This window comes from Diabrotica virgifera, chromosome 1 (genome assembly GCF_917563875.1).
Source record: "Diabrotica virgifera virgifera chromosome 1, PGI_DIABVI_V3a".
Taxonomy (NCBI): Eukaryota; Metazoa; Arthropoda; class Insecta; order Coleoptera; family Chrysomelidae; genus Diabrotica; species Diabrotica virgifera.
In genome coordinates this window covers 104,283,497-104,300,668 of record NC_065443.1, presented here as the reverse complement: position 1 = coordinate 104,300,668, position 17,172 = coordinate 104,283,497, and the positions used below count along the sequence as shown (strand labels likewise).

General features: G+C 33.5%; 1 protein-coding gene across 5 annotated transcripts in view; it reads left to right on the top strand.

Annotated features, from left to right (window-relative positions):
- The window catches only part of LOC114325338 (GPI ethanolamine phosphate transferase 1-like), a 229,856-nt gene that overhangs the window by 91,411 nt on the left and 121,273 nt on the right, over window positions 1-17,172 (top strand). For 3 of the 5 annotated variants that reach the window (XM_050642687.1, XM_028273392.2, XM_028273391.2), the window contains exons 5-7: window positions 5,116-5,266; window positions 12,738-12,901; window positions 15,023-15,372. The exons of the other annotated variants lie outside the window; for them this stretch is intronic. In XM_050642687.1, coding sequence (XP_050498644.1) covers window positions 5,116-5,266; window positions 12,738-12,901; window positions 15,023-15,316 — 609 coding nt within the window. In that variant the 3' untranslated portion in view covers window positions 15,317-15,372. Of the gene's footprint in view, window positions 1-5,115; window positions 5,267-12,737; window positions 12,902-15,022; window positions 15,373-17,172 lie in introns of those variants that run through there. 5 annotated transcript variants of the gene reach the window in all.

The following is a 17,172-nucleotide window of genomic DNA, read 5'->3' as shown; positions in this document are numbered from 1 at the left end:
TTCTTGCTTTGCACGTTTGTTTCCTCTCACACCTCCAAAATTTTAGGGATTCATCGCTTTTACTAACAGCGTCAAAAACATACATGAAACCATCAGTGGTAAATTTCTCTCTTCCTCTGGTCGATAAAATTTTTCGTTCCATAGCTTAAAAATTCTTCGTCTGTATATCGTATAAATACTACTATGAAATATTATAAGACACTACATAAACTCTTAAACTGATCTCTGTTCGAGGTATTTCCTAATAATAGTACATTATATACCGCGGGACTGAAGTAGTACATTTAATCCTGAAGGTAAAGTTTATGGCCCGACCGCAGGGAGGGCCATAATTTACCTGAAGTTTTACCTAAGTTTTCGAGGAAATGTTAATAACATTATTATGTGATTTATAGAATTTTGTATTTAAATTTTCGAAGAAACTGCAATAAATATAGGGATAACTATTATTATACTAACTAATGGTAAATATTTTAAAAGCAGATTCCTTTCAAGAAAATATTGTATAATTTAATTTTTTTTAAAAATATACATTCTGCAAATATTTTTGCTTAAAAAAGATATTTTAACAATATTAAAATTCTCCGTCTATATACCATATAATGTATGTCTAATTAAAGTTGAAAAATGTCAGTTATCATCTAATTAGCTCTGGGACAATTAAGAGAACAGCAATTATTATTAATATGCATTAATAAAAAATCCAATATAGGTATTTGCAGAATAAAATATAACAAAATGTTTATAAAAGAAATATATTTAGTTTATTTTTCTACTTGACCATTAATGTTAAAATTGTGTGACCAATGAACTCCAATGTATTTAAATAACTATATTAAAAGATTTTTTTCCAAAAAATTGCCTGACCAATAAACCTCAATGTAGGTATTTAGTCAACTAAAATAAAATTTCTGACGCCGAAATGGCCGACGCCGAAACGGCCTACGCCGAAACGGCCTACGCCGAAACGGCTCTACGCCCAAACGGCCACGCCGAAATGGCCACGCCGAAACGGCGACGCCGAAACGTCCCATTCCGTACGGAACATACTTGTTGAATCGTTCCTTGATGTTTAATTCGTGTTCCGTGGTAATTTGACGTTCTCCTCTTTGAATGAGAGATGAATGATCGACATCGACACTTGGCTTGTGGCTGTACGTGAGGTTGGTACGTTGGTACCATGAAATGGCGGATAATTTCCATCCAACTTATTTTATTCAACAGCAGTTTTAAAGTGAAAACTTACCACCAATGTTTGTGTGGAGTAGGGAGACATGTGTGTGACACAACTCCTCTTGGAGCCTGAATAGGAATCATCCGGTGAGGGTTCATTTTTATAATAATTTTGTTGTTAGCCTTGGGATGTTTTTTGTTATGAAATATTAGAAACACTAGTTTCATTGTTAAATTTCCTTAGTGAACCCATTAGGTGAAGTTTATGTAGATTATTTAGATCTTTATTGAATATTCGTTAAGGGAAATTATAGGTATATTAATGTGTTTTTTGATTTTACATAACCAAACATTTTTTGGAAGTTCTCAAATTAATATTGGAAATAATTATTATTTCTCTGTAGGTTTTAAACTGATTGAGCATCCAATATTTTTATAAATTGTCAAGTAACTATCTTTTGCCTGGTTTCATACCATCTCATGAAGGTATATAATATGTGTGTAGATAGCTATTATTATATGAATATCATATTCTCTCAAATAAATCATATTCTATATTTCAATTTCAAATTCAATGTCATTATTTGTTCATATCTTCACACTCAAAATAGTTCAAGGTTACCTGAGATTAGTTTTTGTTCTATTTAATGGTCGCTTTTTCTGCATTATTTTCTCTAAAAAGTTTTTCTCATTTATTTCTTCTTCTTTTTACTTTTTGCTCACCAGTTTATATGAGAAATAAAACGAAGGATATGTTTTTAGCCATTTGGAAGAAACCAATATGTGAAGTCGTAGCCCCTTTGACCACCTAGGGAAGCCCTATTACAGCCACAGCCAAGTCAACATGGGAATAGGTCGATTTGGGAACAAGCTATTCAGCTTTCCAGCTCCTGTTTTTTTTTTCTACACCTGTACAGTGTAGGAAACCAGTCTACAGGAAACATGGTTCGGCACCCCCCCCCCCCCCCCCCACTGGTGCTAATTTTCTGAGACGCAGCAACGAACCTTTTGGGAGTAGTTCAAGGAATGTGTTGTTTTGAGAACATTTCAGTTTTGTGTCTGGTAGTAACTATGAAGTTCATATCACAGACATTTCGGTCGATGCACTATGTTTACTAATTACTTTGTTTAAGATTTAGCTTGCATTTATTTGGTTTTTTAATATAGGTACATATAAGTTTATTAAGTTCCAAGCATGTATGGTTTTGCGGTATTGTACGTTGAGCTCGGCGTATTTGCCAAAAAGGTATTAGGTTTTTATATTTTATTGTTAATTTAGGTCTACTTCATGTCATTATGTAAATTTAGGTTGTATTAGTTGTTTGTTTCCCAGATATTTTGGTGTTCATTTACGTATCTTCATTTATTCGGTCAATTCAAGTCGGTTGTATATTATAGTTCTTCACTTAACTTTCATTCATTAATTTTACTTAATTCATTATAGTATTTTCTCTTAGTCAGGCTTGTGCCTATTTATTTATATTACTTTTGATATTTGTCGGTTTTAATTAAGTTGTACGTAGCAAGCGTGTTTGGTAAAGAAGTCTCATGTGAGTTGTACCCTATATATAAGTAAGAGGTATATAATTTTGTAAGATACATATAACAGAACTGTTGTTATATTGTATATCATGTTTAACGATAACTTTTGTCATGCTAGAGTCACATTCTATGCATTGTTTAACTCAGAGATTATCAAAGATCTAGTAGTTATCTTTAATAAATGTTTATTTATTTTGCATATCATTTCTTCTTATTCCTTTATATGTACATTGAATAAATTTAATATTTGACAGCGGTGTAAGATACCTGGGAGAATGATCGAAGATCATTTTCTTGGCGCCCATGATTTGTTAGTGTTATTTAGTTTGTTCTTCTTTAGCAATTATTCTCCTTTATTTATTTTCAGAACATTATTCTTATCTTAGTATATACCTTTTCTAGTCTTCATTATCTACTTTGAGCTACTGTTCTTCGACAGGCATGCAAACGAGCCGTATCCATCCTTGAGTGTCAAGTTGTTCTCTTGCATCTCTTGCTAGCCAACTCCATTCAGTTTGCCTCTGTCTTTTCATACTTTTATTATTTCAGTCCATCTATTTCTACATCTCATCATTTTCCCCATACACTAATACTACTACAAAGTATTCTTTATTACTTCGGCTTCTCCAATGAGAAGCCACCTCACTCTCTCTTCATTTTTGTTCCTCTAGTATCAATATTTTTTCCTTACTTCTGTTGGGGTTTAGTATCCTCTTTACTAGACGTCTGTGGCATTCATCGATTTATCGGCTGCATATGACACGGTTTGGAAAGATGGCCTCATCTATAAGCTCCTGAAAATAATCCCCTGCAAAGCAACCGCCCGACTCATAAATACTATGCTGAGCAGTAGAAACTTTCGTGTAACCATGGGAACTACAGTGAGCAAACAGAGAACGCTTAACAGCGGCCTCCCCCAGGGCTCCGTACTTGCACCGCTGCTATTTAGTATGTATATAGCTGATATGCCCCCTACCAGATCTAAAAAATTTGGATATGCAGACGACTGGGCACTTGCAACTCAAAACTCCTTAATACAAAACTCCGAGGCAATCCTAACGGAAGATCTGGAACGCCTGGTTAAGTACTTTAAACAATGGAGACTTAAACCTAACCCCAAAAAAACCGAGGTTAGCTGTTTTCACCTGAACAACAATATGGCCCACACAAAACTTAAAGTGTACATTGATAACCAACTGCTCACGCACAACTATAATCCCAAGTACCTCGGCGTCACCCTGGACAGAACACTCTCCTTTAAGAAACATCTTGAGAATACCGCAGTAAAGCTGAGAACCCGTAACAACATCATACAGAAGCTTTGCGGGACTACATGGGGCTCAACAGCAAGTACACTTCGGTGTTCAGCCCTTGGACTCGTATACTCCGCAGCTGAATACTGCTCCCCTGTTTGGCTGAACAGCGTTCACACAAAAATTATAGATACTCAGCTCAATGTCGCCATGCGTCTCATATCTGGAACGATCAAGTCTACACCTGTGGAGTGGCTTCTACTACTGAGCCACATACCTCCACCTAACCTTCGTCGTCAGCATGCTCTGCTTAGAGAATTCCAAAAGCTGCTTAACAACCCGCAGTTACCTATACACACATATGTCGCCGACGCTAACTCACATCGATTGCGCTCCAGAAAACCTCCGACTAGAGATGCAATAAACTTGAGTTCCAACAATTTCCAAATGAACTCCCAGTGGAAGAACATGCAGAGCGACAGACCGAACCTAATAATGAGAAACACACCATGCATCACAGAAACTCCACCAGGTTTTGACCTCCCCCGAAAATCATGGTCAACTCTTAACAGGATAAGAACGGGTCATGGAGTCTGCGCAGATTCCCTTTATAAATGGAAAATGAGAACCTCTGCTGAGTGCGACTGCGGCGCCGAGAAACAGACCATCCAGCATATGATTGCCGAATGCCCTCGGAGAAAGTATGATGGAGATCCTCTGGACTTCGCCTCTGCAACATTAGCGTCGATTGAATATATTAATACATTAGATGTTAGACTATGACATATGTGTGATAATGTTGTGTATGAAATTGCCATACGCTAAATAAAATAAATCCTCTTTACTTTCACTCCAACAGAAGTTCTTCTTTCTTGTTCCACTGTGATAGCTCGGACTATTTTCATTTCACACGTGTCCATCAGTCTTTTTGTCCTTGTGGTATCAGGTCTTGTTTCCGCAGTGTAAGTCATAATTGGCCTAACTACTGTCTTGTAGGTATTGGCCTTTGTTTCTGTCCGTAGATGTGTGTTGCACCAGATAGTGTGTTTAAGACATCCTTCTATTCTGTTGGCTGTGTTTACTTGTTCGGCAACTTCCGCTTCTGTGTCTCCTTGGTAAATATTGAATTGATAAAATATAATTCTAGGTAACAATTTGCCATAGAAGTCCACCTAACACAGCGTTGCAAATACCTGAAGGGATTAAGAAACAATTTCCTATCCAAGAGTTTCGTCAGCATTCCATTTTATTCAGTGACGGGTCAGAACAAAACATAGACGATGTGATATTGTGCACAGGTAAATATTTAATCGCAAGAGCACCGTATTCCTTTAATCCAAAGTTCATTCTTCCTTTTCCTTTTTTCTTTGTTCCTATTTCGTCTTCCTCTATTTCTAGTCCTTCCTTTAATCCGTTCCTAATTAGTTACTCTTTAAATATAAAGTAAAAGAGTATCAATGGTCCCATTCAGGACATAGTCCAGGAACCGAAGCTTTTCACCTCGCAATTTTTACTGAATGGATCGATTTGCTTGAAAATTTGAGAATAAGTAGTGGATAGTCCAAGGATCAAAATCTATATGATGCCTAAGGGCGCTTTTACCATAGGGATGATTGTCACCCCATCTCGGGGGTGGAAATTTTTTATTATATCTTGACTGCAGAAGTTGATAAAAACATTAATTCTAAGCAAAACATGTTCCATACATTTTTTTACTAAAATTAACAGTTTTCGATTTATTCGCTATCGCAAGTGTTAGTTTTATATCGAAAAAATCAATGTTTTTCGATATTATACTCATTTACGATTCACTCAATTTTTGCCATAGAAAAGATTTTTCAAACCAAGTCCTTGGAAATTAAATAACCTACAATTTCATATTTAAACATGTTTTCGTATCTCTGATGCTAATCAGAGCTTCGTCATTCGTTTTTAAGTCCAGCTTTTTAAAAATTAATCATTCTAAGCCAGTCAAACTTCCAGAATCTATTAATATACATAATATATAAAGAACAATGAATAAGGCTAATGACTAGAAACACCGGTAACTTACATTATTATGCTTCCAATTGGATTTCTCCTTTTTTTTTTCAAAAAAATATATTGATTTTTTAACCGTAACTTTTTATTTTTCGTCTTAGACAGTTTGGTAAAAAAGTATTTTGTAGGTATTTACAAGGTTTATAAGGTTGTTAATATTAAATCCTTTAAAAATCCTCAGTGACAAAAAGGTGACTTTGAAAGGGTTGGTAAAGGTGGTTTTTGCATGTTATTACAAGTTTTAATTGTCACTAGCTCACTCAATTTTTCCGTAGAAAAATTTTTTTGGGAAACCATCTTTTTGGAAATTAAATAAGCTAGAATTTCATATTTATAAACTTTTTCGTATCTCTGATGCTAATCTTTTTATTCTGAAGAAAGGGGAATTTTTTACCAAACTACAAAAATTCGTTATTTGCTTTTAACGCCATTTTGTTAAAAACTAATCATTCTAAGCCGGTCAAACTTCTAGAACCTATTAATAATACATAAATAAAGAAGACCAAATAAGGTCAACGACTAATTTAAATTAGGGTGGTGATTAGGGGGTTGTGTCGGATCACTTTTTCGCTGAAAAAAATAGAGACTGACATTCTTTTCATTATAAGTCACTTAATTTTTGAGTCAGAGATTTACTTTTATTTATGGAGATTGATATTTTTAATTACTTTAAATTAGTTTGAACAAGTTATCCTCGAAAAATGCGTAGTTTCCCCGTCTTTTGACTTTGAAACTAGAATATTTAGCATTTCACGAAGAAGAGCTACCATATAATAAAGTATAGCTCGATTACTATTAGTCTTAAAGAAAATTAGAAAAAAAGGTTTTGTTTATTTTTTCAAAAAGTACATTTTTATTAAGCAAAGTTGTTTTGATAAAACGAAAACTTTTTGAGTTATTAGCAGAAAACTGATTAAAAACATTGATTTTTTCGATATAAAACTAATATTTTCGATTTCGAATAAATCAAAAACTATTAATTTTATCAAAAAATGTATTGAACGTTTTTTGCTTAGAATGAATGTTTTTACCAACTTTTGCGGTATAAATATAATAAAAAATGTCCACCCTCGAGATGGGGTGGCAGCCACCTCCATGGTAAAAGCACCTTTCGGCATCATATAGATTTTGATCCTTAGACTATCCACTACTTATTCTCAAATTTTCAAGCAAATCGATTCGTTCTGTAAAAATTGCGAGGCTTTGTCCTATTTTAAGCTTCATTACTTGGACTAAGACCAAAAAGGGAGTGAGCAGTTCTCGATGTAGCGGTAACCGTTGTGTTTCGTCTTGTGAACGCTCCGCTCGCTAAATTCGTGACAGCCTTCTGTTATATGTGAGGTTTGTTCAATATTGTTCGTTAATATCGTCAATAAATTGTTTTTTACCTCATAATCATGGTCAAAGACAATGGATTGTTTATCGTCTGCGCTATTTTCCAATTGATATAATTAGTAGTTGACACCATCTTTCGACAAGTCTGTTGACAAATTCACAAAAGTAGCATACGTTGGACGAAGGTAGCGGAATTAAAATGAGCTCACTCTCATGGCGACCGTTCCGTAACACGTTCCACAAGTAGCGCCACATTCAGAAAACGAATTCCCATCAGTTACGGAACCGCTCCGTAACTTTTTCGTCTCCTGAATGCGACAATTATTGTGTTACGCAACTAAACAGTGCTATTCAGTAAAAAATTTAGTTAAGAATTCAGCATAATAAGCATCGAGTAGTATATTTTTGTTCTTAAACCTAATCATTTCTATCAAGTTGTCATTTATCTACAGCAATCGACAGTTGCGGAAGTTTGGTTGTGAAGATTTTAAAAGGGTCCATTTGAACGAATAGTTTAGTAAAATCTTAGGTTGGTTATCTTAGCAAAATTAGGTATGGGGAATTCGTGTCCATACTTCTGTTATAACTTGATGATGTTGATCATGTGGAAAATCGGGTAGAATAAAGGGACTTGGACAATTTATTTTGTATGTTGTGCAGTGGATGCAAAAATACGTCATTTTGCGCGCCTCACAACAAATTAGGTTATCCGTATAATATTTGTGGATGTCTGTTGTCCTCAACATAAGACGAGAACCAAACTTATAAGTGGTTGATATACTTTTCTTATAAATGGCAAGCTTTGTTGATTTATGAGGTAAAAGAACTTAAAGACATTTAACGAAAACCTCGACCCGTTTTTTGTAAGTAAATATAATAAGGGGATATGGTACAGAGACGTATTTAACCAGGGAGCAGTCGCACTCACTTCTGTCACGTAAGCAGACGCGCATTACGCGCATCAATTTAAATACGAATTTAAAACAAATTTCTATTTTATAATATTTTTATTTATTTGTTATGTTAAAAATATTTATTTCTAACAATTTTAAAGCTAATTGCTTCTCACCAAAGCCATAAATTCCAAAAAAGAATTAAAAAATTAAAAGATTAATTTTTTTTTAATTCCCACGCATTACTACAATCTTCCTCGAGACACTTACGAGTGGAAAGTTATGTTGCAAAATTTTTCATTAAGTTATCACGGAAAAGGATAAAATATTACATTTTTTTCTAACGGCGCGACTGCTCCCGGGTTAATGAAATATGTTTATCGAGAAGAAATATATACAGCCAGTATTAAGAAAGATGTACCTATAGTCTAGTAAAATAAAATTACACTACATGTAAATCAAAATGTAAATTCGTACAGGTTGAAACAAATTTTATATCAAAGTTTAGGTGGGTACAAAAGATATTTTCAAAAAAAGTATCCAAATCATACAGGGGGATCATTGTTTAAATAATTAAAAAGGGGTCATTTTTGCAAAAAAAAAATACTTTTTTAACTACTGAGGTCATTCAATTACTAATGAAGGTCTATAGGATTATTTTCTACAAAGTTGAAGGGTAAATCTTTCATATAAGACTTACTAAATTAAATTCGACCCCCTATTTATTTAAATAATTGTACATAAAACTTTAAAAACAAATTTGCAAAATATTATTTTTAGCGTTTTAAATAAGCACTATAAAATATCCTATTTTACAGAAGAAGTTGCGCTATGTTACCAGTATTAATAAAAAAAAATTGGTTAAAAAATATTTAATATTTTTTGAGATATTGAATTTGTTTATTAAATGTTACTATATTTTCAATTGCAAAAACGCGGTTGTTGCCAAAGACCTATTTACCTGTATTAAATCTCATTATTTTTATTTTTATGTATATTTTCGATAAATGTATTGATAAATTCAAATTTCAATTAAACTTCCCCCTAAAATGGCATTTGAAAATTATTCAAATTTGTTTATAATTTGTTTTTTTAATAACGTCGCGGGGATTAAATATTTTGAAATGCCGTTTCGATAATTGAGTTCCTGAGAATTTTTCACTAATTAACAAATTTTTTTGTCTTTTTTTTTTCTCTTCTTTTTTTTTTTCTTGGAGTTATATTACTACGGGCCCTTTTAGGGTTAAATTTCATTAAGCTTGTCGACTCTCTAAGTTGTAGATTATAGACCTAAAAATATTAAGATTTACCAAAAATCTCTTTAATAAAATGTGTCTACTTACTGAGTTACAGGGTGTTTCATTTAAAAATTTAAAAATTATTGTTACCAAGTACAGTGGAACCTCGATAACTCGGATTAATCGGGACCGCGACCATTCCGGGTTATCGAAAATCCGAGATAGCCGGAGAATATGGTAAAAATTAATAAAATACGGTATACTTACAGATAAACTCCGTTAGAATTGAAATAACATGAAATATATTTATAAATATGCACAGTACCTACTCATTCAAATTACTAGAAAAAACACCAAACCCAAACGTAAGCAAATGGAAGCGAACAATACAAGACACACAATACTAAAGACCATTGTTTATAAAAGAATTTTTTAAATAGTCTTTCCTAAACAATGCTGACAGTTTGAAATAAAAAGGAATATATACTACAGACAGGTGGCTGTTGTTTTTTGACTATGAGTCATTTTTAATATCGTATACTTCAAATTACACACATACACATTATCTCTCAAATATTATATTACATACATTTTTATTGTTGAAAGGTTTGTCTGATAATTAACTATTTTGATTGGAAATAAGCCACAATTAAATTGAAAAATACAAAATATTGAAAATCAAAATGTTTATCTGATGAAAATCGGTCCGGGTTAGCCGGACTTCCGGGTTATCGGGGACCGACTTATCGGGGTTCCACTGTACTTTAAAACTATTTGACGTATCCTTATCATACTTGGCAGAAAGTGTGGGTACTATACAGTCTACTAAATTGTGATAAATAAAAGTTTCTAGCTACTACCAGAGGTGTACGACAGGGGATAGTGAATTATTGACCCTTCCCAAATTCTACGCCACTGAAGGAATTACTATTTTAGCAAAATTTTTCGATTCTCTAATACTTTCTATGTAAATAATATACTCTTTACTGGTAACGATTAAGTCACTAGTTTTCGAGATATTGGACGTTAAAAACTAAATGGCATAGTTATTTTGATTTATTCATTCATTCATTTTAAACTTCCAATATCTCTCAAACTGATGACTTTATCGATACCAATAAAGTTATTTACATACAAAGTATTGGAGAATCTAAAAATTTCGCTAAAATAATAATTCACTCAGTGGCGTAGAATTTGGGAAGGGTCAATCATTCACTATCCCCTGTTGTACGCCTCTGGCACTAGCTAGAAACGTTTATTAATCACAATTTAGTAGGGTGTATAATAGCCACACTTTCTGCCAAGTATGATAAGGATACGTCAAATAGTTTTAAAGTACTTGGTAACAATAATTTTTAAATTTTTAAATAAAACACCATGTAACTCAGTAAGTAGCCACATTTTATTTAAGAGATTTTAGTTAAATCTTAATATTTTTAGGTCTAGAATCTACAACTCAGAGATTCGACATTCTTAATAAAATTTAACCCTAAAAGAGCCCGTAGTAATATAACTCAAAGAAAAAAGAAGAAGAAAAAAACGACAAAAAAATTTTTTTAATTAGTAAAAAAATTCCCGGGAAGGCAATTATCGAAACGGCATTTCAAAATACCTACTTAATCCCCGAGACGTTATTAAAAAAACAAGTTATAAACAAATTTGAATAATTTTCAAATGCCATTTTAGGGGGGAGTTTAATTAAAATTTGAATTTATCAATACATTTATCGAAAATATACATAAAAATAAAAATAATGAGATCTTAAGCAGGTGAATATTTCTTTGGCAACAACCGCATTTTTGCAATTGAAAATATAGTAACATTTAATAAACAAATTCAATATTTTCAAAAATATTAAATATTTTTTGACCAGTTTTTTTTACTTAATACTGGTAACATAGCGCAACTTCGTCTGTAAAATAAGATATTTTATAGTGCTTATTTAAAACGCTAAAAATAATTTTTTGCAAATTTGTTTTTAAAGTTTTATATACAACTATTTAAATAAATAGGAGTCAAATTTAATTCAGCAAATCTTATGTGAAAGACTTATCCTTTAACTTTGCAGGAAAAAATCCCATAGATCTTCATTAATAAGTGAATTACCTCAGCAGTTTAAAAAGTATTTTTTTTGCAAAAATGACCCCTTTTTAATTATTTAAACAATGATCCCCTTCTATGATTTGGATACTTTCTTGAAAATATCTTTTGTACCCACCTAAACTTTGATATAAAATTTGTTTTAACCTGTACGAATTTACATTTTGACTTTTCATTATTTTATTAGGCTACTAATGTATATTGTCGATTTGTTACAATAGCAACACCGTATGTGGATATTTTCTTTAATAAATATGTATATTTAATTTATCAGTAGGTACCACTAAGTTTTGTTTAAGTATTAATATTCTCATCAAGACAAACTCAAAATCCATAAAAATAGAAAGCTTACTTAAATAATAGCTGTAGATACGTTATTAAACATTTCAAAGGGCGACATTTTTGTTATCTGCTGTATTATTCGTTGGAATGAATTTAACATAATATGTATACACATTTTTATTAGCATACCAAAAGATATCATTTACCCTAATCATATGCCTCATTTAAGAACGTAGAAAGTAACCGTGGCGTTAATTTTACGTATTGTGAATACACATTAATAATAAATATAATCTAATATACATATAATGCGGATAGTGAAAAAGACATTAAAAGATAAAAAACACAACATGGGAGATCGAATGTGTGAAAATTAGCTTGTTTTTATTATAATATAATTATTATTATATAATAAAATAAACATCATAAACAGAAATCAAGATGAGAACTTTCTTCTTCCTTCTTTTTCAAGTGCCTTCTCCTTAGCCCCAGAACCAGACGAGCCACTCTTCAGCGCTTCTGAGGGGAGCCACAAAGTGGCTTAGGCAGGCAATTTTGTAGCGCCAATGATTTTGTAATGGACGCCACTAGCAGCGAGGATCGGCGACAGTGACTGGCCACTGTCGCTCGTCTGGAATGGCACGTTTAATTTACATAAGAATTTACGGCTAATCATCGGAAGCTACTTTGTGGCGCCACAGAGTAGTGGTTAGTGGAGGTTAACTACCTACTACAATTGCAAACTCTTTCCTGTATTCAGCTGTTCATATTAGCTGTTCAAAATTTAGCCCTGTCCATTGCCGGATGTTTCTCAGCCACGATAGTCTTATATGTAGGAAAATATGTGATAGAATAGTTTTTTATTTTTTTTATTATTATAGGTTATTTACACAACTACCCCTTTCTGTCACAAGAATGCGAAATTAAAGTAGAGAATAAGTGGGTAAAATATTTATACAAACAAATTATTAACATTAACCACCCAACTATGGCATTTATTGGAATTCCAACCGGAGTGTTTCCATTTATACTTTTTGGGATACAGGTAAGAATGTTTTGCTTATATGAAACTAATTATTTTTATATCGAATTATATCGAATAATATCTTAATCCGTGGCAGGAAGAACCTGAAGTAATGGCTCGGGTGCATTAGTGCAGAACTTTTTAGATCGGTGGTCAACAAGGTCCGCAGAGTCATGATGCTTCGATAGCTTCGATAGAAGATAGCACTTAAAGAAGAAGATTTATATGGTATAGGGATGTTAATTTACCTTGAATATCATTTAGTTGCATTAGTGGCAATAATACATTTTATGTCGTTGTTCTGACAAAATTGCCTATAAGTTACCTACTTTCCAGTTTCTCATAAAATTCTTCTCTTCTCCGTTACCTTCTCACCTTCTTCTTTATCTTCAAAGGGAGCATTTTTTATCTCTATATAGAAGGGGTTTGGATTCTTCAAAAACATCTCAGTCCAGGACGTAGCCTAACCTTGGTGCAGGATTCATTTTTCTTAGTCCTGGCGATAGTTCCTGTTCCGTTTTACATTTATTTTTTGTTTATGCAAATATTCGTTTTTATGGCTATACTCAAATGTAAGCATACCAGTTCATTCAAAACCTGTTTATAAACCGCCGCCTAGAGCGCGCCAATGTGTCGTGCGAGACACAATATCATTACAGTCCCAACTTCGAAGCAGAAAGGTTGTCTGTGTAACTAGTATCCATTTAAAAGTGTAACCAATAAACTCTCATTTCTTCACAGTTCCCGAGGTACCTACTTCAAAACGCCCTATCATCGTCGAGGCTATGCCAAACACCTACCTGCTAAGCCAGACCCTCCTCTGCCATCCAGCGCTCCGAAAACAGAATGGCCGCTGTAAGGTCGGCATCGCTTCCGAATCACCACCTTTATTCATCAACAGACTGTCAACAAGGAGACCCTTCCCTTGTCCTTGTTTCCCCTTTTTTAGTCCAAGATTCTGGGTTTTTAGGAGCTCCGTCCCAAGGAGCACGTGGAAGGTCCCCATCACTCCTATAACGGCATTATACTCCCAGCCTGGCATTTCCTCCTTCCCCACAGTCTGGCTACTAATTCGCCTCTTATCAAAACCAACATATTTCCTCTACCTTAAATTTACAACATATTTTCCTCTTACCTTTGTCGTTGGTACAAGCTGTCGTTCTTCTTGATCACTGCACAGATATAGTTATGTATGTATACTAGTCCACCCTGCTTTATTTTCAATTATTCTCTCAATCATGTCACAAAATTTAGATCCGTCTCTCTTTCCATTCTGTTCCTTTCTACTATCCATCTGTTGCACTCTATCATCGTATGTGTCTCGCAGTCTAGTCCGGGTGCCCGCAGTATAGGTATTCATCAGTGTCAGCTTTTTTGAACCTAGAGAGGTAGGCCCTAAAACACTCGGGTTCTGTGATCGCTTTAGGAAATAATACAGTCGCCTGTGACCACAGGCCTCCCAATCTCTTAGGTTCGAGAGCATCATCTTTTTCCACTGTGCCACATCCTCCGTGTTGTTCCATTTTTCTTGCCATCTTTCAATTGACCTTTCCCTTTCCTGTCTTCTCTCGGCCATAGTACCTAATTATTTATAGGTAGCTCTCTTTTCTAATATAGCTCTTTTCTTTCCATTGCCAACACATGCAGCGGAACCTGTCCCTTATTCAGATTCTATATCCTTGGACTTATTAGGTCGAAAAAATGTTCAACGAAATAAGTTTATGAATTTTTTAAAAATTGTATTCTTTATTTAAGTATTTTAATTTTTATTTTAGATTATAGAATTTTTATTTTAATTGAGTGTCAAGTTGACAATTGACACTCGATTTTCAGTATGTGAGGTTCATCCCTCTAATATCACATCCACGTGGGTTAGAGTCCTGTGTTGCCCTGGGTAATATCCAGGAATATTTGCAACATCCACCCATTTTAATCATAATATGTAGTATCATATAAGATCTTATAACTTTTAAAGGGTTTTTACCCAAAACTTTGTGGTGGCTCACGCGTGCATGCTATTGACTTAACACTGATGATGGATTACTTGTTAATCCGAAAACGTTTTGTTTTGTGATTTAACCCTTATTGGGGTCTTTTAAATATATCTTTTACAAAGGATCCTGTATTTTTTTTTTATTTTAGATTCGCTTCTTCTTGGCCCATCTTAAAGGCAACTTTTCGATAAGCAAAGAAAAAATGATGCAAGATCTGGAAACTTATATGAACAACCAAAAAGCGGAAGGACAGACAGTTCCTCACTTGTTGAGTCAAAAACAAGGTGAATATATGGAAGATTTAGGAACAGTTGCTAAAATCAAGAAGGTGCCTCCAGTATTTGCTAAATTGTATAAGTATGTTCACAATGAAGGCAAAGGAAAAATTTTGACATATAAAATATTAAATGACAATGATTTTGAAATTGTAAAATTTGTTTAAATTTATCTATGTTATTTAAAAATGTATATCTGTTTATAATATATGTTTCTTGTTTTTTTTTTCTTTTTTTTTAAGTGCCCAAGTGTCCAAGACATTTCTTTAATGTGAGTAACTTTGATCACCTATCTTTTCTTTTAAAATACTCTGATAATATCACCTTGATTTAACAAATTTTTCAAAATCTCCCATTTTGTTCTTCTCATGTCTGTGTTTCCTGTTTCTCCTCAGGTTCTTTAACACGTTGACTGCCAAATACTCCGATCGGAGTGTGCCAGTCTCTTTCGGCAACGACGACTACTCCTATTGGAGTATCGATTACACAATCGAAGTAAGGCTCACTGAGTAGTCGGCGTTACCGAAGGAGGCTGGCACACTCCATCGGCAGTCAACCTGCTAATTGGATACATAATATACTTGTTTGATATTTATCCCCTTCTTTTCTAATCACATATTCTAAAAATCAAGTGTTACATTTATTAGATCAAAAATAAAAAAATATATATCCTTTGATTTATGCAGTGGGTCTATCTGTTTGGTGACAGTGTAGCAAAAACTGCGGTTGATACAAACAAACTGAAGTGGGATTCAGCTTTAAGAATTTCGTTGGAGTAAAATACGATGAAAGAAAGTTTTATCAACATCAATTTCTAACTCACTAGGCTGCTATTAAAGTGTAGCACACTAATGTGTACACAACATGAACAAAGGCTGCGTTACTCTAAATTGGAAGAGATGTGGGGGTTCTTTGGATTATTCTTACTATGGTATATTCACTTGAAAAAAATGTAGCTTATCAACACCAGGAATGCTTCATCAATTCATTCACACTTTCTAGAGGGGGGCTAAAGAAGTATCTACTTGTGTTAAACAATTATGAATACTGTAACTGATTATGCATAAAAGCCTAAGAAAAGTAATAAGTAAGTAGGTTCTCACAAGTAACGACAATCAACACCTCTATTCACATGTTCTTTGTGAATACACCTTAGCTCAGAAACAAAAATAAAATTGGAGAGAAAGAAAAAATTATAAGATAGAACGAAATTATTGAAACTAATTAGGGCTATTGAAAATTATTTAACAAAGAATTAGAATAATTTACCTTGGTTATTTGTTACATCATGATATGTACTTTTTTGTTTTTAAAATCCACATACATATTCATAATCAGTGTTGTATTGTATTATAAAAAAAAACAAAGATGACAAAACATAAAAAAATTCGTGATACCCCTTAAGCAATACACTAACACGGCACCGCACTGGGTACATGTAAAAAAAATTAAATGATAATAGGTAAGTACAGGTCACCATCGTTGAAACAATTTAGTTTAGTTATTAACTCTAGGTACTATCGTATATATACAGGATCATATACGATAGAAGATAAAAAACTTACCCTCGTACTATTTTATTGACTGCATGCTATCACCAAACTACATTATTACCAAAGGATCTTTAAAAATAAAGATCCTCATACTTTACCTATACCCTGTCTTGACGGGGTATTCTTCTTCTTATGCAATACACTAATGGATGTTCGCGATCACGTTTGACAATTTTTCTCTATCCCGTGCAGTATATATTAGGTCTTCTATGTTTCTTAGTCCTGTCCATTGTTTGACATTACGGAGCCATGACATTTTCTTCCTGCCCACTCCTCTTCCCCCTTCGATCTTTCCTTCATTTAAGGTTTGCAGAAACTGGTATCTTTCGTTTCTAATTAGGTGCCCCAGGTATGCCGTTTTTCTCTGTTTAATTGTTCATAGCAGTTGTCGTTCTGTACCAATTCTTCTCAGTATTTCTTCTCCATTTGTTATTCGTGCGGTCCAGGGAACTTTAAAGATTTGTCGATAA